The 24,476-nt window shown below is 57.2% G+C and overlaps 1 protein-coding gene across 1 annotated transcript; it reads right to left on the bottom strand.

Annotated features, from left to right (window-relative positions):
- Positions 1-897: 897 nt before the first annotated feature.
- Positions 898-23,368, bottom strand: MAP4K2 (mitogen-activated protein kinase kinase kinase kinase 2). Its single transcript, XM_065407206.1, has 33 exons — positions 23,273-23,368; positions 20,913-21,038; positions 18,474-18,531; positions 17,958-18,048; positions 17,664-17,728; positions 16,993-17,048; positions 16,495-16,542; positions 15,922-15,964; positions 15,449-15,521; positions 14,838-14,969; positions 14,523-14,585; positions 14,182-14,263; positions 13,673-13,780; positions 12,979-13,057; positions 12,475-12,533; positions 11,760-11,800; positions 11,359-11,397; positions 10,865-10,895; positions 10,620-10,779; positions 9,883-9,995; positions 9,531-9,572; positions 9,243-9,327; positions 8,777-8,856; positions 8,356-8,416; positions 6,227-6,350; positions 5,142-5,200; positions 4,904-5,007; positions 4,459-4,636; positions 4,078-4,146; positions 3,905-3,991; positions 3,610-3,680; positions 3,303-3,358; positions 898-2,268 (listed from the first exon to the last, which is right to left on the bottom strand). Exons 1-33 carry the CDS (start codon positions 23,366-23,368, stop codon positions 2,181-2,183), a joined length of 2,667 nt encoding a protein of 888 aa, XP_065263278.1. The 3' UTR covers positions 898-2,180.
- Between the last annotated feature and the right edge of the window lie 1,108 nt (positions 23,369-24,476).

Raw genomic sequence — 24,476 nt, 5'->3', positions numbered from 1 at the left:
AGCGCGAGGCAGGGTGCTGACTAAACCCCAGTCAGTGTTGGGAGTGTGGTAGACACCCCTCCCCCCATGCTAGGAGCCCCAGGGGCTCATGGGAACCATCGTCTTTCACGCTGCTGGGAGCCCCAAGGGCTTATGGGAACCAACCCCCCTTCACCCTGCTAGGAGCCCATGAGGCTCATGGGAGCTAGGCCAAGGGAAGTGTGTTAACTCCCCGCACACACCAAGGGGGGGATGTGCCCAGCAGGAGGGGGGCAGGGGCCACACCTTGCAGTCACTACTGAGCATGCTCAGGTTCAATCTCACCCCCTACACCTGGCAAGGCCTTCTGAGGAGCAGGTTAGGAGCCAAGGTAAGTACCATGGTGATAGGACTGGGGGCACGCACGGGAGTCCTTGCTTCCCCCCCCCCTCCCCCGCGCTGCAGTTAGGGCATAGGAGTCATTGAGCAGTAGGCTAGGGCCTGATCTAGTGCACTCTTCTCCCTTCTGGCTCCCCCCTCAGCAGCTATTTCTCCTTCTCCACAAAACTTCTGGCTCCAACCACTTCCTTCTGTGGGGCTGCTTTTCACTTGCAAGGAGAGCATAGTCCCAGCCCCAAAACAAACATCAGTTCTCCTGTTTTCCTTATCCCTGCCCAGGTCCCAGTGATCTTGGGTAGAGCTCTGTGCCCACCCCCCCCCCCCGCCCCAATTCTCACAGAGGCCAGAAGGAGGTTTCAGGCAGGACTGAAGACCAGTCCTTACCACTAGGGGTGACAGTATTAAAGATTAGGGAGGAAAGCTAGAATAGCAGTAGAGCTGAACAGGCAAAGAGGCCCCAGTGGCTCTCCCCTTGGAGTGATTCACCCAATTAACACCAAGCAAATGAAAGACAGGTTTAATATCAATGTCTCTTTATCTTTTAAATAGCATATTTTTTCAAGTTTGGTTTCTTTTATCCATAAATTCCAGCTTTCAGTTAAAAACCACAGAGAAATTAGCAAAACGGAAAGGGAAGCTTCCACTGCCTGAGTTAGTAGAGCCGTTGGCCCCAGGATCCTGGTCTCTGTCACATTGGCATTTGGGGTTGGCACTGGTTTCCAAGGTAGCAAAAGAACAAGGCATCCCAGCAGCCAGCCAATGCAACATACTGCCTGCCAGTATGAAGCACTCTGCTTCATTTCAAAGCAGTCATCCATCCACCCATCTTTTCACACTCAAAATAGCAGTCATGCCAGCCATGCACCCAGCCCCTCCATAGCAGACACACTCAAACCTCTCTTACACCAATCAGCCACCCACTCTACCAAGCGATTGGCCTGCTCAGTAACCAAGTCCCTCACCTAGCCATTGTACCTGCCCCATCAACCAAACCCATCCTAATAATCACCATACCCAACCAACAAGCACTCAAGCTCTCTCTGCCACCAAGCCACCAGCCAGCTGCTCAAACCAGCCAATCTGGATGCCCAACTAGCCATCCCACTCATCCCCATCAGAACCCATCCAGCCAAGCAATCGGCCCAACCATTACCAAAATAGTCAAACAGGTATCCCAGCCACTGATTAAATTCAATAGGTTTGTCCCACCTCAGGCATTGCTTGTTGCTCAGACCTTGAATGACGAGACACACAATTGCTTTCCCACTCCTTTTGCAGCTGAAGGCGTGTGCCAGATTTCTGGACCTTAAGTGCTACATGGGGAACACAACGCACCCACTGGAAAACCGATTGTCTTCATGTTGAAGCTGGAGGAGGAGGCCACTTTCACACCCTGTGTCTCCAGAAGACATCTTCTTAGGGTTAAGAACTGGGGAGGGGGGAAGCATCCAGCAGGCACAGGTATCAGTCAAGACAGACTGCGGAGGTGTCTTTGGACTGGCTGTAGTCAATTATTGCAGACATAAGGGTCTCAGGAGATGCTGGCCCTAAAAGGGGGGAGGGAATCTCTCCATGCACTCCTGGAAAGCAGGGGTATCTCAGGAAGACTTTGGACAATAGGACAAGTGGACTGTAGAGTTTATAGAGTAGAACTCATCTGACATGGATTCCCGCAGCAGAAGACAGGCCCCGCTCATGGGAATAGTTCCCCGAGGCTCCCGCTACCTGTGCACCTCCACTGAGCTTCTCAGCTATCAGCAGTTTAAACATCACAGCAGGATTTCCCCCTCCACACAGGATATTGGAAAGGCAGTTCCACACGCTCAGTAGCTGCTCTCGTGTCCCGTTAGGATGTAGAGGTTGCTGTGAGCCAAGGGATTCTCCGTGGGCGTGCTCTCCAGGATGATATCTCTGGGAGGAGGGGTAGAGGCAAGAGCAATGAGTGAATGTGGAGAGACAAATGGTCAGAGAACGTTTTGAGCAGAACGGGAGGATTGGTAACCCAGACCTGATTTGAGAGGTGCCACACCCAAGCAAGCAATGCAACTCAGCAAAGCCAGCCCCAGCCATGATTGTACCCCACTGCCCAACCCAGACCCCATCACAGTCCCACAGCCATGAATGCAACCCACCTACCACACAAAACCAAACCCACCATGCAGCTCCAGCCCCCCAACCCTGACCACCACGCAAAACCAGCCTCTCCAACCCAACCATGCAAAATCCACTCTTGGTTCAAGAGCTGGGCACATTTCTCTGACATCACCATTTATAATATAAACATAGCAGCATTTTATTATATAAACCCCAACCAAACCAAGCATGTGCCACTCCCTGCACATGCTTCTCTCCTGGCAAGACAATGAGAGAACCACCACCACTATGCCTAATGCGCTACTGGCAGGTGCTGTGATACTGCAGTGGTAAGCACAGTATAAGACTCTATATAGAATAGAATAACTTCATCCCAGCCGTGCAATGCCCACCTTAACCCAACCATGCAAACCCAGCCCCCAATGCGGAACATTCACCACATAACCTCCAGCTACCCCAGAATGCAGCCCAAGCCCTGACACAGCGCCATGCATCCTCAAAACAGGCCTACAAATCCACCCAGTCACGTAACATCCAGCAGGAACAGGGGCACAGGATGGACACAATAGAGAGGGTGGTGACCGGCTACTGAAGTGACCCAGCCCATGCATGAGGATGGAAAAGAAGTTCACAGCTCCTAGTCTCCCAGTCCCCAGATAATTTTCCCACTGTCCCAGCCTTGCAGCCCGGCAACAAGTTCCTACCAATGGCACAGCCAGACAGAGGTAGCCAGCCGGAGCAGGCAGCCACACCACTTTCTCAGAGTGTGGAGAGCAGAACAAGAATTCTCTGTTGGTGGTGCACTCCCTGCTGCAACCTGCCCTGACCACATTCTCACTTTGGGGCCTCACCTGTTGGCTCCCAGCACCCGGAACACCCTGGATTTATCTGTGATTTCTTGGGTCACCTGTCAAGGAGAAGGGTCAGATTAGCACACAGTTCTCCCAGCCCAGCTCCTTCCTGGGTCAGTGCATCTCCATCCCCCTCCCAAACCAGGGTGGTGGGAGAGAAGGGGACAGTTCCTATACCATGTGGTCTCCATCAGGAGCAATGCCAACTCCATGCATCATCTCCAAGTTAATCCCCCCTGCAGAGTCTGATCCCCCTCTTTGGGGAAGATAAGGAGACACGTCCACCCAAGCCCCGACCTGCACTCACCTCGTTGCCCTCCAGGCTGCGGCCCTGCATGCCATGTTTCCAGAAGGCCAGCACGCTGTCTTGAAGGCACACTGCGGTGGGAGGGACAGAAAGAAGGGGGTGAGCAGCGGGTGGTATGGATGACTCCCACCTTGGGGAAGCTGGCAGATGGAGGACACTGCTACCAGGGCAGGGAGGAGGGTGCTGGAACGGAAGGCTGGACAGCTCCTGAGGTCACCAGGCCAGGCAGGAGTGTGGGCCAGGAGATGAGCCGGCCAGTGGCAGTTCTCTCCCCAAGAGACCTCCCTCCACTCACCAATTGTCTCAATGGGGAAGTTGAAGGTCAGCTCTGGGGCCAGGGCTCTCTTGGGGGCCCCACGCAGGTTCACTGTCCTTACATAGTCTGCAGGGGAGAAAGAGTGAGGCAGTGAGCACCAGCTGTGGCCAAGGCTGAGCCAATGAGAGGGCCATGCTGGGGGAGGGACTTACGCTCAAAGCAAACGAGGACTGTGTCTCTGTCCATCTGAGTCACGTGGCAGGCCACACTGGATGCCCCATCTGCAACAACAGCCGGAGAGACACATTGAGACCCTAGGGGAGCTGGCGCCCTCTAGTGGAAAAAGGCCTCATACCCCGTTCCCTCCCCTTGGAGCCCACCAATTCCCCCAAAGGGGAAATGCCCTGAGTTCCATTCCCCACCCTGGGGCCAGATTGAAGTTGTCACCCCCTGGAGGGGAAAGGCTCCGAGTCCCATTCCCTGCCTCCCCTAAGCCAGCCATTCATCCCCCCGCCACCCTGGGGCCCATGTGTGCTGATACCCCCTAGAGGGGAAAGGCCCCATGTCCCATTCTCCGCTTGGGCGTCTCTTACCTGCAGAGGGCTCGGTGCTGAGGCTGGAGTTGGTGCTGAGTGAGAGGACGTTAAACTCCAGCTCCTGGCCCGGCCGGTCTCGGTCCACAACACGCACACACACCTGGGGGTACTCTTCCATCTCCACCACAAGCAGCTCAAACAGGCTCAGGGGCATGGGCAGGGCCACAGGAAAGTGCTGGGGTGAGGGAGGGGAGGCTGAGATCTCAGCAGCGATGGGTTCTCCCATGCGTCGAGCTTCCCTAGGGCAGTGTCGTCAGTGAAAAGGACCTGGCAAGTTTTCCCCACCAGAGCAGCATCCAATCTAGGGCAAGTGTTGCAAGTGTCCCTCCAGAGCAGTGCCCTACAGATTTTAGCTCCATGTAGGCCTACATCAGAGTCAATGAGACTCCTGGGTTCACCAGTGGCTCCAGCACCCCGTTTTCCCCCCAAACCCCGGACCTACCTTCAGCAGCATGAACTTCTGCAAGGGCTCGTACCACTGCAACAGCACCAGGCTCAAGGGAAGAGCGGCGCACAAGAAGGTGTTGCCGGAATAGGGGTTCCGAACTGAAAGGCAACCAAGGCAGGTGAATGGGTTCCCCCAGGGGGAGAGCAATCAGCTGAGGGGCTCCCCTGTCCCCAGGGAGACAGCAATACGGCCCACAGGAGGCACCCCGGTGGCGTGTCAGAATCACACTCACCCACTCGGCACTTGAGGCAGCCCTTGGTATCCGCTATCTTGGAGGAGAGCGCAAACTTCCTGCAGGGAGGAGGAACAGAACAGAAGGAAGGAATGAGCTGCCGCCGGAGGACAAAAGGGGGCAGGATGAGGGGCTGAGTGGAGAGGGGATTCTACAGCCAGGCATGATGCAAATCCACCCACAGTTACCCTGAGGGGAGAACTGTCAGCCAGTTAACCCATAGAACTCTCCGCTACAAAATAGTGGAGAAGCAAAGAACTGGAGGAGGGCTGAAGGAAGGATGGGGAAGTTTTCAGAGAGAAGATCACAGCTGCTGTTAGGATTGTGAGATGTATCCATGCACCCATCATGGTAAGACTGACGGTTATTTTGGACTCTTAGGAACACAAGAGCCACCAGACTGGATCAGACAGGAGCCCTCTAGCCCACTGTCCCGTCCCTGACAATGGCTTCAGAGGAAGCCCCACATCAGGCCGATTGGGATAATCTGCCCTCACGAGGGTTTCATCCTAATCCCTAACAGGGATCTTCTTAAACCTTCAAGCAGAAGGATTTAGCTCCCTTCCAAATTCATTACCATGAGCTAGTCTAAATCTGGTTGTTCTCATTCTCCATTGAGCACTTGTCCCTCTGGGAAACTCACTATGCTCTTCGCCTCAGCGCCAGCCAGTGGCAGAGTGTACCACAGGCTAATTGTACACTTCACGAAGGTCAGGTTTCAGGGCTTGACTACAACCAGGGAGGTCAGGAAGGAGCTTCCCCCACTCAAAGTAGCATTGGAAAATGAGGCATCCAGCAGATGCTGCAAATGAAGACAGGAGACCAGGGTAGATGGGCCCATTGGTCTGGTTCAGGATGGCAGGCATGAGATGGGGGATACTAGTCTGGATGGACCCAGGGTGGCAGTGGGGAAGAGGGGCCCATTGATCTAATCCAAGGGGATACTGGGCCCTAAGGGAACATGAGGGAACCTCAGCCTGAAGTGGCCAATTACAAGGCTATGAGGACACCCAGCCCCATCTGGGGATTGACCCTCGGTCCCTCCTGGCTCGGTGGAGTTTCAGATGCAGAGCCAAGCACAGCACCTGGGGATGATGCGCTCAGTCAGCCGGTTGGTGGCAATGGAGAGGGGGACCTGCCGCTTCTGCAGCTGCCTCCGCTGCTCAAAGAGGCCCAGGAGGTTGTGAGAGGAGATCTGGGAGGATTTCCCTGCAGAGAGAGAGAGAGCTGCATTGGATACTGGGATGGTGGATCCTAATGTGCTATCCTCAGGAAACTGCACCTAGATCTGAGGGTGACCCTCACCCCACCCACAGCCGCTGGCCATCGCAGCCTGGGCTCCACACCCAGCCCTGCTGGTGCCCCTCAATCCTGACCTGCAGTTCTCGTAGACTCATAGACTTTAAGGTCAGAAGGGACCATTATGATCTTCTAGTCTGACCTGCACATGCAGGCCACAGAATTTCACTCACCCACTCCTGTATCAAACCCCTAACCTATGTCTGAGCTATTGGTCTGCTAAACCCAGGGTTGTGAGTTCAATCCTTGAGGGGGCCATTTGGGGATTTAGTTGGGGATTGGTCCTGCTTTGAGCAGGGGGTTGGACTAGATGACCTTCTAAGGTCCCTTCCAACCCTAATAATCTATGATTCTAAGTCCTCAAATTGTGGTTTAAAGACTTCAAGGTGCAGAGAATCCTCCAACAAATGACCCGTGCCCCACGCTGCGGAGGAAGGCGAAAAACCCCCAGGGCCTCTGCCAATCTGCCCTGGAGGAAAATTCCTTCCCGACCCCAAATATGGCGATCAGCTAAACCCTGAGCATGTGGGCAAGACTCACCCGCCAGACACCCAGGAAAGAATTCTCTATAGTAACTGAGATCCCACCCTATCTAGTGTCCCATCACAGGCCATTGGGCATATTTTACCGCTAATAGTCAAAGATCAATTAATTGCCAAAATTAGGCTATCCCATCATACCATCCTGTCCATAAACTTATCAAGCTTAGTTTTGAAGCCAGATATGTCTTTTGCCTCCACTGCTCCCCTTGGAAGGCTATTCCAGAACTTCACTCCTCTGATGGTTAGAAACATTAGTCTAATTTCAAGTCTAAACTTCCTGATGGCCAGTTTATAGCCATTTGTTCTTGTGTCCACATTGGTACTGAGCTTAAATAATTCCTCTCCCTCCCTGGTATTTATCCCTCTGATATATTTATAGAGAGCAATCATATCTCCCCTCAGCCTTCTTTTGGTTAGGCTAAACAAGCCAAGCTCTTTGAGTCTCCTTTCATAAGACAGGTTTTCCATTCCTTGGATCATCCTAGTAGCCCTTCTCTGTACCTGTTCCAGTTTGAATTCATCCTTCTGAAACATGGGAGACCAGAACTGCACACAAGATTCCAGATGAGGTCTCACCAGTGCCTTGTATAATGGTACTAACCTCCTTATCTCTACTGGAAATACCTCGCCTGATGCATCCCAAGACCGCATTAGCTTTTTTCACGGCCATATCACATTGGCGGCTCATAGTCATCCTGTGATCAACCAATACTCCCGAGGTCCTTCTCCTCCTCTGTTACTTCCAAGCGATGCATCCCCAGTTTATAACAAAATTCTTGTTATTAATCCCTAAATGCATGATCTTGCACTTTTCACTATTAAATTTCATCCTATTACTATTACTCCAGTTTACAAGGTCATCCAGATCTTCCTGTAGGATATCCCAGTCCGTCTCTGTATTGGCAATACCTCCCAGATTCGTGTCATCCGCAAACTTTATTAGCACATTCCCACTTTTTGTGCCAAGGTCAGTAATAAAAAGATTAAATAAGATTGGTCCCAAAACCAATCCCTGAGGAACTCCACTAGTAACCTCCTTCCAGCCTGACAGTTCATTTTCAGTACGACCCATTGTAGTCTCCCCTTTAACCAGTTCCTTATGCACCTTTCAATTTTCATATTGATCCCCATCTTTTCCAATTTAGCTAATAATTCCCCATGTGGAACCATATCAAATGCCTTACTGAAATCGAGGTAAATTAGATCCACTGCCATCCCAGCCTGGATTACCTCAGCCCCCGTCCACCTCCCAGCTGATGCCCCTTGATAACTTGTATGACATTCTGTGCATCTCACAGTAGCTGTAGCCAAAGGAATCTACAGTTTCCAGACTGGGAGGAAGCCCAGATCCGGTGCCTCTCCTACTCACTCACCTGCTAAGGAGAGCAGCACGTTGTTCATACAGTACAGCCAGGAGCACCTGTGGGGCAGGAGCTGGGGGGGGACGACAGACACCTCACCAGTTAGCTCTTCAGTCAACTTAATCAGGAAACTCCATGCAGCACTGCCATTATCTCTGCTCATATTGCCCATCGTTTAGTTAATTACTAACTGCTCCCCACAGCACGGCTTGCTGGGAGAGACCAGGGCTGGAGTACCCAGGAGCTCCCCCCACAGCCAGCGCTCCTGCCTCACTCCCCACATCGACCCCTGCTGGGAGAGATCAGGGCTGGCGTAGCCTGGAGCTCCTCCCACAGCCAGTGCTCCTGTCCCGCTCCCTACAGTGCCGCCTCTCTGGGAGAGGTCAGGAGCTCCCACAGCATTAAGCTATACCTCTGTCTCCTGGCATCTCACCTTCTCCATGGTGTCCTCATGGAGTTCATGCAGGTTGAGTGCGTAAATCCCCTCCTCAGCCCCTACCAGCAGGTACTGATCTGAAACAAGGCCAGCCAGAGTTAGATTTGGGGGGGCCGGATTCCCAGCACCCACTTAGAAGCCAGCAGTGTGCCTGCTCCCCTCCTACCCACATGCCCCTCTTCAGCCCAATGGCTGGGAGCTCAGAGCTGGTACCCAGGGGCTGGAGGCGGGGAAATCAAGTCCCCAGATTGGCTCAGCTATGACAAAGGCTGGAGGGTGCGGCAAGGGTGGTGGGAAACAGGAGGGCACAGGGTGAAACTGAACCAGTGCATCGGTGAATTGAATGTAGGAGGAGAATCAGCGTCCTCCCCCCAGCCCCAAATGGAGCAGCCGTGGGGAGATGGGGTTAATACAGACATTGTGGGGGGCAGAGAGCTGTGTTGGAGGCAGCCGGGGGCCCTACCTCGTGTCTCCGGGTGGATCCACGTCACAGCTGAGTTGATCTTTAGAGGGCAACCATTAAAGACTTTGGAAAAGCAAGCACCCATCTGTGAAGGAGAGACCAGAAGAGAGGCTGGGCCTGAGTAGCCGGGAGCTTCCCCCATTGCCAACACTCCCGCCCCGCTCCCTACAGCGCCCCCTGCTGGGACAGACCAGGCCTGGAGTAGCCAAGAGCAACCCCAACAGGCAGCGCTCCCACCCTGCTGTCTACAGCGCTCCCTGCACGGAGATGCTGAGGAATGGCACTTACATGGACCTTGGGGGTGGGGGGCAGCCCATGGCAGCTGGATCTCTGAAAGAGAGAGAAAGCCAATCAACACCACACACCACCAAAAGAAGTATGCCGAGCTGCCCACCCCACCTGAGAGACAACAAGAGCACTGGGACACCAGCCAACACCCAGACATCAAGCTGGAACCCAGGAGTCCTAACTCCAAGCCCCCTGCTCTAACCACTGCATCCCACTCCTCTCCCAGAGCAAGAGATAGAACCCAGGAGTCCTGCTGCATTGTTGCCTATGCACCATGACCGCCAGGCCTCCCCATAATCTCTTACCCCCCCCTTTTCTACCCAGGCCTGCTCCCCCAGTGGTTCGCACCTACCTCTGTCTCCTCCCTCCTCTTCATGGTGGCCCATTCGATGGAGAGCAGGGAGGCTCCAGGCTCTGGGGAGCCAGTGTGCAGGGGGGGTTGGACGTCACCTGACTCTGGGCTGCCTGGAGGTGGGGGACACACACAGCACCTGCCTATCAGAGTCAGCTCTGCCCTGGCAGCCCCCACCCACCCAGGGGCCCCCTTCATTCGCAGTTCTCAGCCCCACTGGAGATCCCTACTCCTCGCCTGCGTTAGACTGTGGTGCTTAAACGGCCCTGTTATCCCCTGCAATCGTCATGGCAGGGGATCCTCTGGGCACCTCCACAGAGTGTCACACACACACTGGCCCCCTCCCCCAGTCCCTCATCACTCTGCCTGCCGATCTAGGGTCATGGTGTGAGGGAAGCAGAGTCCCCAGTAGCCTCTTCATCCCCCTGGCCTCTCTGCCAGTAAGGAGGTCAGTGTGATGGGAGGCCCCATCCTGCTAGGGACCAATGGGCTGAGATCCAGCCAACTCATCTCACAGGTGGGAACAACTTTCATTCACTACGGACCTGGGGCCTGAACGCAGCCGACGCCCCCTAGAGAGGAAAGGCCCTGTGTCCTACTCCCAACCCAAGAGCCAGCCAGTCCCCCACCCTGGAGCTGGATTGGAGCTGGCACCCCCTAGAGGGAAAGGCCCCGTATCCCATTCCCTGCCCCTCTAAGCCAGCCAGTCCCCCCCATTTTGTGTCAAACCCTGGTACCTGCTGAGGTCTGTCTCCTCATGGTCTCTGAGCCACCCCCAGGCTCCATGACCCGCGGCTCCCAATTCATCAGGTCCCATAGTGATGCTCTCTTGATTGTTCCCGTCTCGTTCTCAGGGATGCAGTGGGGGTCCACAGGCTGATCCTCTGGGGTGGGGACCTGGGCAGAGAGACAGTCATAGAATGGGAGGGGACTTGTGCCAGGGCAGGCAGCTGCCTGGGGAGATGTGTGTAGAAGAACTTACCCCTCCAGACGCTGGGCGAATGGTCAAACTCCTGTAAGGGAAAGACAGAAGGGTCAGGGGTGGGGCTTGGAGAGGGGCAGCCCCTTATGTGAGCAAAAGTGGGGGCCCTGGGGTGGGGGAACTCCCTCCTCTGGGGAGTCTCCAAGGGGATATCAGGGGTCTCCAACATTCATCCCTGCCATGTTCCAGACCTGGGATTGAGGAGGGGGAGATACAAAGCAGCTGCAGAGAGCAGGGTCAGCAGAGTTCACACCACTGCCCCTGCCCCCCAAAACAGCCCGCGTGTCAACCCCTGCCACACACGCACCAGGCGCATCTCTGTGAGGGGGAGTGGCAAGGATGCTTGTGAAACTCACTGTGTGGGGGCAGGGACTCTGCATTACTGCCCCCCACCACCACTGAAATGACCTGATCTCTACAGCTTGGTGGGAGGTGAAGGGACCCCCCCACACACACCTTGCCTGCCCCAACTCCACCCTGAGTCTCAGCTTTACCTTTCCTCCAACGCCTCCTCCACAGACTGCAGGAGACTCCTAAAGACAAGGAGAGGGGGTAGGGATATGGGCCACACATTACCTGCCCCCCAACCCACTAGACCCCACTCCCCTCCCAGGGGTGGGATAGAACCCAGGAGTCCAGGCTCCCAGCCTCCCCTGCTGTAACCCACTAGAGCCCAGTGCTCACAGCCACCCCCATCCTTAGAGCTGACTAAATTGCCTGTTTACCTGCACTTGGAGCCATCAACCCCCCTGCTCCCAGATTATCCAGTAGGAGGCGCTGCTCAGTTCCCCATACCCCCACCCATGATGCGACACTTCCAGGCAGGACAGGGGAGGCCGAACTTTTAACCCAAGACTCCCTTGGTTCCTCTCCCCCCCACCAGACAGATACTTACTCTTCAGCTCCTAGCAACGTCCAATCATCCTCCTCTTCCCTCTGGGGAAGGACAAGACTTGTAACCAGCGGCGTAGCCAGGTGGAGGGAACAGGGGGAGCAATAAAAAAAAAAGGCGCCACCCGCTTCAGCGCTTTTACTCACCTGGCGACGCTCCGGGTCTTCGGCGGCGGGACCTTCACTCGCTCCGGATCTTCGGCGGCGGGACCTTCACTCACTCCGGGTGTCTTCGGCAGCACTGAAGGTCCCGCCACCGAAATGCCGCCGAAGACCCGGAGCGAGTGAAGGTCCTGCTGCTGAAGTGCCACCGAAGACCCGAAGCGCCGCCGGGTGAGTAAAATAAAAGCGCCGCAGCGGGTGGCGTTTTTTTTTTTTTTTTAAATCGCTCCCCCGGGTGAGTACAAACGCGCCAGGAAATTGACAAGGCGCCACTTGTGCTCAGTGGGGGCCCCCCGCTCCCCCCCAGCTACGTTACTGCTTGTAACCCATATGGAGTTACCTGCTCCCCACAACGCCCCCTGCTGGGCAAGTCTGGGGCTGGAGTAGTTGGGAGCTCCCCCCACAGCCAGCTCCTGCCCCGCTCCTCACAGTGCCCCCTGCTGGGAGAGACCAGGGCTGGAGTAGCCGGGAGCTCCCCCCACGGCCAGAGCTCCTGCCCTGCTCCCTACAGCACCCCCTTCTGGGAGAGGCAAAGAATTAATGGTGTTTCCACTCACCAGACCACAATATGGTTCTGTTTCTTTTCTCAGTGGGGGCCCGAATTTAACTTGATTAACTGAAAATCAAATTATACAAATTGGCTCATCTGCTGATTGAGACACACTCCATTCCCCCCCCCCCCCCCCCCCGAGCAGCTAGGACTAGCAGGAGGCATCAGCTGTAATTCAGGGGTGAGGCAAACAGCCCTGCTGCTAACCACTCCTGCTTTTTGAAGATCCTGTGAACCCAGGCATCCGGGACAAATCCCAGCTCTGGGAGATTCCATTCTTTTTGCCCATCCTTCCCCCCATCATTCCAGTTGGATTCAGGATTCATCTTCTCTTCCCTAAGCTGTTGTGTAGCCTTGCTGTGTGACTGTTCAACTGCCCCCGCACGCCACCCCAGAGGCAGCTGCATCTCAGCACCATGCGATGGATCCCTGAATAAACGGGGGGGAGTGGTGACTGTGCTAGGGTGCCTGGATCTGGGTACACCAGTCTAGGGGCAGCAGGGGGACTTACACTGGATTTCAGAGAGCGTCCGTTCTGCCTGGCCATGTGCCCCACGGGAGTGGATTTTGTCTGGGAAGATGTCGTAAACCTTATAGGAAACAGTGGGGGAGGGGGGGGGAGAAAGGGGGCAAGGAGATTTGGGGGGCACACATACAGACAGGATGGGGGAGGGGGCAGGGAGATGGGGAACAGTTACTTATAGTCCATTTCAAGTCCCCAACTCTCCCACTTCACCGTGGCCCCTCTTCCCAGCCAGTTCACAGAACTGGGCCCAGCTGGTTTCGTGGTGTGGGGCTGGATTGTAATGGTGGAGGGGGCTGATCGGGGTAAGTGCCAGCTCGGCAGCCCCCAGAAACCGAACAGACACAGTCCTATGCATCCCCAGAGCGGGGCAGCATCACTGGGAGCTGCAGGGTGCGCAGGGCTGCCCGGTCGCTGGTCAAATTCCACCCCAGGACAGGGCAATTTCTATCAACACACACATCATCTTGGGGCAACAGGCTTCAGCTTCAGTGGGGGGGAGCTGGGCACTGGGACAGGGGAGTCATCGGAGCCAGGCTGCCCCCGTCACTGGCTGTTTGTCATGGTAACCGGGCCTAGCGACTGAGCTGAGCCGGCTGTGGGGTGGTGGGTCAGTGCCCAGGGAGGCTGCAGGGGGCAGGGGCATAATGGGCGGGCCTGGAGTCTCCCCCAGGGCAGGTACCTCAAAGTCTCCGTCATCCAGGGACGGGGCAGCTAGGTCAGGGCTGTTGACCTTGTCGAGTAGCTCGATGGCCAGGGTGCGGGCAAGGGGCTGGCTGGTGAACAGGTGCTGGGGGGACAAGGGTCATGGTGCTGAAACTGGGAGACAAATGTTCCCCCCAGACAGCCCCCCACTGTCCAACGCAGCATGCCCCATTTCCCCACCCCCAAACCCTCCCCAGACCACACACTGCCCCCAGCTCTCTCACGCCCCGATCTCTCTCCCCCGACACTTCACAGCCCCACTGCCCCCATCTCCCCCACCCCCACGCATACACCCTGCACTGCCCCCACCTGCCCCCCATTCACCAAGTCCCAACCCTGCCACACTGAACCCGCATTTCCTTGACACACCCTGCCCCCCACTCCAGTACAGTCCCCCCAGCTTCTCCCACACCACCCCCAATGGCTCCCACACTCCTCACTCCAATTACCCCCCTGCTCAGCCACTACTCCCTTCAGCCGGTTCACCTGTAACAGCTTTTCCGCTGTGGGTCGCTTTTTGGGGTTCTTGGTCAGGGCCAGTTTGAGGAAGTGGTGGAATTCTGGGGACCTGGGGGGGGGTAAAGGGGGAATCATTAAATCCCCCTTGGTCCCTCAGGAGACCCCCCAGCCCTGCCAAGCCCCCCAAATTCTCCATCACTTTTAAAATAGAATCCTCACCCTCCAACCCCAGCATTCCTGCCTCACTTCCTATAACGCCCCCTGCTGGGAGAGGCTGGGGCTGGAGTAGCTGGGAGCTCCCCAACAGCCAGCTCCTGCCCTGCTCCCTGCAGCGGCTGCTGCTGGGAGAGGCCGGCAGCAACACTCACCAATGAGCTTTGTCTTTCAGTTTAGGGGGTTGGAAGCTGCTCTTGGACATGAGCATCAGGGCCCTGCAGAGAGAGAGAGAGATCAGGGGGCAGGCGAACCAGACAGACAGAACCAGCATGTTGAGGTTGCGAGGGAGACAGACAGAGCTGGGAGGGGGGCTCGATCCCAGATCTTCCCTTGCATCCGACTCTGCATCCAGCAGCTTGACCCGATTCTCCTCCCCCTCATTGCACTCGCGTCACCTCCTCACTGTGGGGAGGGGAGAGACCAGCTGGGCCCATGCCAAGGGGGCGCTCCGCTCTTTGGCCTCTTACCTCATGGGGTGAAGGTCGAAGAGCGGGGGCTGCAGCTCAGCCAGCTCAATGGCCGTGATGCCGATGGCCCAGATGTCACACAGCTGGTTATAGCCGCCCTTCTTCTCCACTGCGGCCACCTCAGGGGCCATCCTAGATGAGGGAGGGGCCGCAGACCAATCAGACAACACCGGGCCATACGAATGGGACTCTGGCATCCAGCTTCCCAGCCCTCAAGGGGACCCAGGCATCCAGCTATACCCATGACATCCCCCCCACACACACACCTGCCAAGCCACCCCTGGGATCCAGGCATCAGGCTCAGCTCACCAGCCTCCCCATCACAAGCCATTCCCGGCTTTCCAGCCCAATTTCCCAGCTGCTGGGCACCCCAAAGCACCCCCACACCCACCAGGCTCCACACCCTCCTCCATCCCCCCACTCCAAACACCAAGATGCTGCCTCCCTCTGCCCCACCAAACCCCCTCCCCCCAGACACCCCCCCCAGGCTCCAAGACAGCCCCAGATGGGGTGTCCCAATGGTGAGATAGGCTGGGGTGGCCAGTTCACTCTACTACCCCCACCATGTTCCCCTGGCGGGTAGCGGGGGCGAGGGTGGGGGTGTGAGGTACCAGTAGGGGGTCCCAATGAAGGACTTCCGCTTCGCCACTGATGCTGTGAGTTCAGCTGAGACTCCGAAATCCGCTGCAAGACGGGGGGGGAGAGAGAAGGAGGGGGGGGGGACAACAGGAACCCTTGTAAGAGGGCACTATGGGACAGTACCTGTCATGATGGGTCATTAGTCACCACCATGGATGGAAGACAGGTGGGCAAACACAGCTCCACTGGGGCCCCTCAATTCTGACCCACAGTTTCCTGCTATCCCAGCCCTGGGCTCTCCCCACCCCACATTGGAGTCCCTCAATCCTAACCCACAGTCACTCGCTATCCTAGCCCTGGACTTCCTCCCTGACCCCCAACTCTGCCAGTGCCCCTCTGTCCTGACACACACACACACCCCTCTGGTGTCCCAGCCCTGGGCTCCCCCCCACCCACACAGGGATCCAGGTTTTCTATGGGGAAGGAGGAAGAGCAAGTAACTCACCCAGTTTCACATCTCCAAAGAGGGTGAGTAGGATATTGGCTCCCTGCACCAAAAAAGGGAAAGTGTCAGTGCAGGAAGAACCACTGCTCCACTGGAGTGACCTCCCCTGCTAAAGCAGCCTGCTCTGGAGATGAACCCAAGGGGCTGGTGAAGGAGGGAGGGGAACGTCACTCTCTGATCCTTCCCCTCCACAAGCCCAATGGGATTCTCCCACTACCCTTGTTCACCCTGGGAACAACATGCTACAGGATGTTACCACAGTGAAGGGCAAAGTGTGGGTGGCAAACAGAGTCAGCTGCCTGGGTCCTATTGGGGTTAACTTGGGAAAAGGGGATTAATAAGCAAAGGTGATCCCCAGCATAGGCTCATGGGTCTGATCCAGGGGGGTAAGGGGGGGAATCTGGGTCTTGATGGGCCCATGGGTCTGATCCAGGGGGGTAAGGCAGGATCTGGGGCTAGATGGGCCCATGGGTCTGATCTGGGGGGGGGGGGTTAGGGGGGATCTGGGGCTGGATGGGCCCCTGGGTCTGATCTGGGGGGGTAAGGCAGGATCTAGGGCTGGATGGGCCTCACCTTTATGTCCCGGTGCATCTTGCCTTTGGCATGTAGGTGGCTCAGGCCCTGGAGGAGGAGGAATAACCTTCTGAGTGTCCCCCCGTCCACGCATGTTGCCACGCACCCCCCAGACTGACCTCCCAGGCCCTGGGGAGGATGCTGGTCCACTCAGGGCATCAGCCACCTGTGTCCCCCCCTCCCCCCTCTGTGGTGACGAGGCTAGTGCCTGTGCTGCAACTCACACAGCTCTTCCTGCCGCCAGGGACAGAGGAAACTGCAGGGCAATCAACGGGAAACAAGGACTTCCTGCCTGGCCCAGGCCCCGTCAGACACAGCCCCAGGCAGAGAACCCAGGTGTCCAGGCTCCCAGCCCACCTCCCCACCATCCTCAAACCCCACTCCCCTCCCAGAGCTGGGGACAGGCACTCATCCCCAATCTCATGTGCCCCCAAATGTGAGGTGCCCAACAGAGGCTTCGAAGTCTCCAATCTGACCCTCGGCTCTCTGTTTACTCACCTGCAGCGTTTCTCTGCACACATAGGCAATCTGCTTCTCAGAGAGGGGGCCTGTGGCTGGAAGAGACATAAAGACGTGGACAGATACACACCTGGGGGGGGTCATTATTCTCCTGCCACAATCCAACCACTCTCCAAATACACCCCCCATAATCTCTTCCAATGCCCAGCTACAAACACCCCAATTACCCCACTCCCACAGCCCCCCAAATATCCCCCACGCACAATCCAATACATCTAGCTTCTGTCTCATCACCTTCCCCATGTTGTAACACTGCCCCCCACTTCCTCCCATCCACCCCCCTGCCTGCCCCCCGTTTCCTATCTACCCCCCTGCCCCTCACTTCCTCCTATCCACCCCAACCCCCACATGACCAGGAACCAGAGGCATTTTGCAAACAGGAAGGGAAACCGACCAGAAAGTGAAACAAATGCCTCTTCTTACAACATCCTGATGAGTGAACATTCTGTCTCCCAATGTCAGAGCACATGGGAACCAGGACTCCAGCTATGGGAGCAGAGTGGGGCCTTGTGGGTTAGAGCAGTGGGGCTGGGAGTCAGGAGTCCTGGTTTCTGTCCCTGGAAGAGGAGTGGGGAAAATAACCCAGGAATCCTGACTCCCAGCTGCCACCCTCCCTCCCTGCTTCTAGTTACACCAGGGCAGGGACTCACTGTGGTAGATTTCCTGCAGGGATCCTCCTCCACAGAACTCCATGCAGATCCAGAGACGGTCATTCCTGAGGGAGCAAGGGAGGAGATGTCAGCACAGTGCTGAGATGCAGCCGTCTCTGGGGTGGAGCTGTTGATACCAAGTTTTGCACAGGAAGTGAAGGAAACTCATGTAAAATCTGGGGGGGATGTTGAATGGAGTTATCTGAGGTGATCTGTTCCTAGAGCTGCACTGACTGTGAAGGGAGAGCGCCCCCACCCAGCTCCCTGCAGCACAGCGCTCCTGGCGTGTCTCACCTGAGGTAGCTGCCGAAATACGCCACCACGTTGGGGTGCCCGCAGTCCCTGAGCGTCGTGATCTCCTGCTGGATGGAGCTGATGTCATCCCCTGGGAATGAGAGGAGTTGCGGGTATGTCAGGGAGGGGGCTGGGGGCATCATCCCAACGGAGCTGTGTCAGGGACATAGCCAGCTCCACAAGAGCTGGCTGCAGTGCTCCCCATTCACCCACAGAACCCCCTGCCACAGGGGGCCCAGGCAGCACCAGGGGCTAAACAGGCTAAGGGGGGTCACAGATTGTTCCTTATGGACCAAAGGTAAGCACTGCAATGGGGGTGGGGGGAGCACTGGGGGGGTGATACTGGGGGCAATTTGGGGGTGCACCAGGGTGAGTCTCAGGGCCAATTTGGGGGTAGACTGGAGCAATTTAGGGGTCACTTAGAGACACACTAGGCCAATGATTCTGGGTGAGTCCTGAGCGTGATGTGGGGACCACTGGAGCAGTGATTCTGGGGGGGGAGGTTTGGATTTTTACCTGGGTCCAGTTTGACGATCTTTATGGCAGCCAGCTCCGCTGTCTGGGTGTCCCGGGCCTAGGAACAGGGAAGGGGCCATCACTCGCAGGGGCCTCAGCATTAGCTGTCTATGCGCCTATGGGGGGGGGGGGTCGGGGAAGGGGCTCGGGATCCAGCTCTTCCCAGATCAGTGCCCCCACCGTCCTCTGGGCTGCAGCGGGAGGGTTGTCTCCCAGATGCAGCCATCACCCCCCCACTCCCCAGGCCAGGCTGGTATCCCACCATTACCAGCCCAGCCCCGCCTCCCCCAACACACCCTGCTGCCTGGAAGGCTCAGTTCTCAGGGCCCAGAGCTGCCCCCAGCCTCCTAGTGCAGAAGGATTCCCCACTCCCCAAATGGTCCTGGGTCTAGATCGGGGTAGGCAACCTATGGCACGCGTGCCGAAGGCGGCACGTGAGCTGATTTTCAGTGGCACACACACTGCCTGGGTCCTGGCCACCGGTCCGGGGGGCTCTGCATTTTAATTTAATTTTAAATGAAGCTTCTTAAACATTTTAAAAACCTTATTTACTTTACATACAACAATAGTTTACTTATATATTATAGACTTATAGAAAGAGACCTTCTAAAAATGTTAAAATTACTGGCACGCGAAACCTTAAATTAGAGTGAATAAATGAAGACTCGGCACACCACTTCTGAAAGGTTGCCGACCCCTGGTCTAGATACACCCCCCCCCAAGGAGCTCCCCCAAACCCCATTTCTGAGCCCGAGATCCACTTTGCACCCCTCCCTGAACCCCAGAATTTGGGATCCCCCCCAGCCCAGGCCCCACCTCTCCTCCAACCAACCCAAGGGCCCGTCTCTCCCAGCCCAGTACCCCACCTTCCCCCTGAGGAGAGGGTACCTCTCCCTACCCACCTCTCTCCCCGATCTGAAGCCTCTGTTGTCCTCCCCCCCGCCACATTCTCCCCCTCCTCCCAATCTCAGGGTCTCTCCCCTGTTCACACTAGTGGTTTTTGACACCAAAACAGCTTTGTTCCGGGTTTCCGGTGCCGATCCCCCCCGCCGCCCCACCCAGCGCTTCCTGCCTCCAACTCTACCCCATCCTGGGGCCTAGCTGCAGATGGTGGGCGGATGGGGAGAGACAGATACCTCCCCATCCCAGCTGAGCTCTCCAACACCCAGCCCTGCGGCAGGTGGGGCATGTTGCAAAGCGCCCTTGTGCTGATGCCCAGACAGACAGACAGGATGTGAACTCCCTATGCCAGCAGCCCAGGGCTGGGGTGGGGGCAGGGGGCTCTGATGCCCCCTCCCCAGGACACAGGCATGACAGGGCCAGGTGCCCACCCCAGCCCACAGACACAAGTTAAGCCACGCCACTGCACAGACGCCATCTCCTGACGTTAAGCAATTTCCTTTTCACCCTCCCCATGTCTCTGGCTTGTTCTATCGCTCTGAGCCCTGCACCTGCCCGAGGCGTGTGGGGGAGGGAGAGAGGAATTAATGATTTCAGCTTTATAAAGAGCATTGAAGAGGGAAACGCTCTAACCACTAGACCCAACTCTGCTTCCAGAGCTGGGATAGAACCCAGGAGTTCTGTCGCCCAGCCCCCGTCCCACCCCCACCGCTAAACCACTAGACCCCACAGGCTCCCAGGACCAGGGAGAGAACCCAGGTATCCTGACTCCCAGGAACCCCCCCACCCCTAATCTCAGGGACCTGTAGGCCATAATACACCCCTAAGATCTACCTGTCTATGCCCTGCACAGCCCCCCTGACTGAGATCAGGCCAGACACTGCACAGACAGTGAGCACCAGTTCCTGCCACAAAGAGCTCACAATTTAATTAGACACAGGATGGGAAGGGAAACAGAGGCACCAAGAGAGGAATTTACATGCCCAAGTTAAGTGGTAAAGTCAGGAATAGAACCCAGGAGTCCTGGCTCCCACCCCATCTAACCCAGTGGCTCTCAACCTTTCTAGCCTGCTGTACCCCTTTCAAGAGTCTGATTTGTCTTGTGTACCCCAAGTTTCACTTCACCAAAAAACTACTTGCTTATAAAATAAGACCTAAAATACAAAAGTGTCACAGCACAGTTACCGAGAAACTGCTGACTTTCACATTTTTACCATATAATTATAAAATAAATCCATTGGAATATAAATTTTGAACTTACATTTCAGTGGATAGTGTATAGAGCAGTATAAACAATTCATTGTCTGTATGAATTTTTTAGTTTGTACTGACTTTGCTAGTGCTTTTTATGTAGCCTGTTGTAAAACTAGGCAAATATCTAGATGAGTTGATGTACCCCCTGGAAGACCTCAGCGTACCCAGGGGTACACGTACCCTGGGTTGAGAACCATTGGTCTAAACTGCCAGACCCCAACCCCCTCCCAGAGCTGGGGATAGAACCCAGGAGTCCTGGCTCCCAGCCGCGTGCAATGAACTCACCAGCGCTTGGCCTCTATGGGCCCAGCCTGGGCATCTCTCTCTCAAAGCTCTGCTCCCGCCTGGCTCACCGACCTGTGCTGGGGCAGGCATCGCAGGGGGGAGTCTGCGCCCAGGCTGTGTAGGAGGCTGGGCAAGATGTTGGGCCCTTGGTTCTCAAACCAGAGAGCACAAGGGGGCGCAGGCTTCACAGCGACTGTAGGCCCAGCGCATTGCCCACCCCAGCTCCTTGCCTCCCTCCAGCCCCACACTGCTCCCTGGGGCATCCCTCCCAACCCCTCCATCGCAGAGATTCCCTGCAGCTTCCCCTCCCTCACGCCAGGGGCTCTGTGCCCACATGCCAGGTACCCAGTGCCTCCCGCATGTCAGGGGCTCAGTGCCTCTCCTCCCCCCCAGTACCAGGTTCCACATTCTCCCCCGCTCCCATTCCAGGGACTCTGTGTCCCCATTTCCTCCATCAAAGAAAAACAATTTACGAGTCTGAGCATGGAATGGTTGCCTCTTGGCCCCGCTCATTCACTCTTGACCCTGGCAGATCTCAGCCCTGGAGCTAACCTTGTGGGCCCAGCTCTGGGAGGAGGACGGGTGTTATGAGTGGCCCAGCAGGCAAGGGGCACAGAGCCTGTCTACCCCCACACAACCCCGGCTGCACAACACCTTTGAGTCGGCACAATGGTGGCACAGAAACAGCTGGCAGCACGGGGGTTCTGGCCGCCCTAGTGTCTGGGAAGGGCAAGCATTAGATCCCCCCAAATGGCCTGAAATTGGTTCAGATCCGGCCAGCCACAGCCATGGTACCTTGGGTGCTGGGGGCAAAGGAAGCCTCGGGAATGAACCCTAATTAGCTGATGCAAATGCCAGCTCATGCTTCGCAATGCTCAGTGTTGTGGAGCTATTCCCCAAGTGTAGGCAGGGCTAAGTCTGCACCACCGGCAGGAATAGAACCACTCCCCTCCCAGAGTCTGGGGTAGAACCCAGGAGTCCTGGCTCCCAGGCCCTCTGCTCAAACCCAGGACAGGTCACCCCATGCACTGGACCCCTCTCGAGGGGGGCCTTCCCTGTCTTAGCAGCTCCCCTTCCATCCCCTCACACCTTCCTGGTCTGGCAATGAAGTGCCAGTTGCAGTGGTTTGAGTTTCTGACAGTGCCCCAGGGACCCCTCAAGGGGCTCCCCCACACGTTTCTGCCCATGCACAATGCCTCGCCACCCCCCCATGCCTGTATCCTCCCCCCACATACACCATGAGCCCCTCAGACCTGAACATCAGCCCCTTCCTCAGAATGCCCTGTGCACTTCCCCCATCCACCCCCAGGACAATCCCCCACCCCTTGCCCCAAAGACAGCCCCCACCCAGGGCACCCCACAGGAACCCCACCGCAGGCATCTGGGTCATGCCCCCCATGCATCAAACTGGTCTTGGCAGCCACTGCTGTCCTGCTCTACCGCCCAGGACAAAAATCCTGCCAGGTGCCCCCAGCCCCTAGATTTCCCTGTGCACCCCCCCGCTCTTAGCACAACCCCACACAACCCTGCCCCCCATGCACCCCCAGCTCCCTTGCCCCCATATATCCCCTAGCTCCCCCTGAATCTCCCAGGGATCCTCTGACCCCAATTCCCTAGGAGCCCCACAAATACTCCAAGATCCTTCATCCACCCTAGTCTCCCCTTGATTCCTGGGCTGGCCAGGCCCACCCCTGAGCACCCCCACCTGGGCCCTCATTTCCCGCATTCATACACCCCACTGTATCCCAGCTCCTAAACCCCCAGGCTACTCCCCATCCCCAGGCCACAAGATCCACCCTCCTGTCCTGCAGCCCCCACCCTCCAGTGTCCCCAAGACCCTTTGACTCACATACCTCCCAAAGGCCAGGAAATCCCCTAGCTCCCTGCAACCCCCACCCCAGCTTCACGGGCCCCAGTGTCCCCTCTTATCTTCCTGGGCCACCATGCACCCCACCTCATCTCTCCAACCCCCCATACCTGCTCTTTTGCTCCATGGGACCACTGCTCCAGCTCCCCACGCCCCAGGACCCCCTCTGTTCTCTGCCATGACCCCTGCCCCCACCCCAATTCCCCTCAGCCCTTGGCTCCCTGCCATGCCCCCCATACGCACCCCAAATTCCCCCTCGGCTCCCCACCATGCCCCTGCCCCAGCTCCCCATGCCCTAGGGTCCCCTCTACACACGGCCGTGCACCTCCACCCTAAGCAGCGACGGCTCTATGTTTTTTGCCGCCCCAAGCACGGCAGTCAGGCGCTTGCTGCGCTGATGCCTGGAGACGCCCCTGGCCCCAAGCCCCTCCTCTCCGGCCCGTGCACCCCCGCCGCACCCCCCCTCCGGCCCGTGAGCCCGACGCCCCCGCACCTTGTAGACATCGCCGTAGGTGCCCGCCCCGATGCGCTGGATCAGCTCGTAGCGGAGCCGGGGGTCCAGCAGGGAGACGTCCCGCAAGAGGCTCATGGTCCCCGGGGAGCCGCACGGTACGGCGCGGCGCAGCGCGTCCCGGCCGGCCGGGGAACCAGCGGGGAGGGAAGCGGAGCCAGCCCTGCCCCCCTGGGGGCGGGGAGAACGAAGGGGGTCACACCCCCAAACAGGGGAGGGGACAAGCCCTGCTGATGGGACGGGGGAGTCACATCCCCTAAAGAGGGAGGGGAGAGAAAATCAGCCTTGCTGGTGGGGAGAGCAGCCAGGGCAAGGGGTCACACACGCTGCTCCTGCTGGAGACTCCTCCCCCCAAAAATAGGAGCCTGCAAAGAGCACGGCCACCCCCCATGGCTTTCGGCCAGCTTGGGGAGAGGGGCCTAGTGGGGGGGAGAGGGGCCGGGAGTCAGGACTCCTGGGTTCTATCCCAGCTCTGGGAGGGGAGTGGGGCCTAGTGGGGTGAGGGGTTGGGAGTCAGACTCCTGGGTTTTGTACCCAAATCTGAGAAGCCCATTTGTACAGGGCTAGCCCAAGGCCATGCACCAGCAATAGTCTTGTGGCACCATAACCCACCTACACATGGGCAGGAAAATCCATCCCCGCTCTGAGCTGAGCAGGCATCTCCCAACCCCCTTTCCTGCCCAGGGTCAGCACCAAATTATCCTTCTCTGCTGCAAACATCACTGATCGCTTGTGACAGCCTGAACCGAGCGCCCTGCCACAAAGCCTGCGCAGGGCTGGCTCAAGAACCCCCTCTCCCCCTCCCTTGGCACTGCAGGGAACCCCACTGTAGGCTAGAACTAGACACAGACATAGGCGGCAAGTTATTTAGGCCCCTGGTGCCCATGCTCCACTCAATATTCAGGAACGTGGGCCCAGCTCCACCACTGTTTGGGCTTATATTTTCAGAGGCGTCCTGTCCCTAGGACACGCTTTGAGGGGCCTCACACTTCAGGGGGACACGGGTCCAGGGCAGCCTGGGGGAATAACAGGGGGCCTGGCCCCAGTGAGCAGCCCCACCTCTTCCTGCCCCTGCTCCGCCCCCACTCACTCCACCCCTTCCCCCAAGACCCCGCCCCCCTTCCACCCCTTCCCCCAAGCCTTCACCCCGCCTCCTTCCAGCTTTCACCCCCTCCTCCAAGCAATG

The sequence above is a fragment of the Emys orbicularis genome, chromosome 7 (assembly GCF_028017835.1).
Source record: "Emys orbicularis isolate rEmyOrb1 chromosome 7, rEmyOrb1.hap1, whole genome shotgun sequence".
NCBI lineage: Eukaryota > Metazoa > Chordata > Testudines > Emydidae > Emys > Emys orbicularis.
The sequence above is the reverse complement of the archived record's forward strand: the minus strand, read 5'-3'. Positions and strand labels throughout refer to the sequence as shown.

Excerpts from the sequence above, each read along its gene's own strand:
- MAP4K2 (XM_065407206.1), bottom strand. The coding sequence starts at position 23,368 with ATGAGCCTCTTGCGGGACGTCTCCCTGCTGGACCCCCGGCTCCGCTAC. Across the intron at positions 10,780-10,864 it reads TTCGCCCAGCGTCTGGAGGG|GTCCCCACCCCAGAGGATCA; the intron begins GTAAGTTCTTCT and ends CTCTCTGCCCAG. Across the intron at positions 4,147-4,458 it reads CAGCACCGAGCCCTCTGCAG|ATGGGGCATCCAGTGTGGCC; the intron begins GTAAGAGACGCC and ends CTGTTGTTGCAG.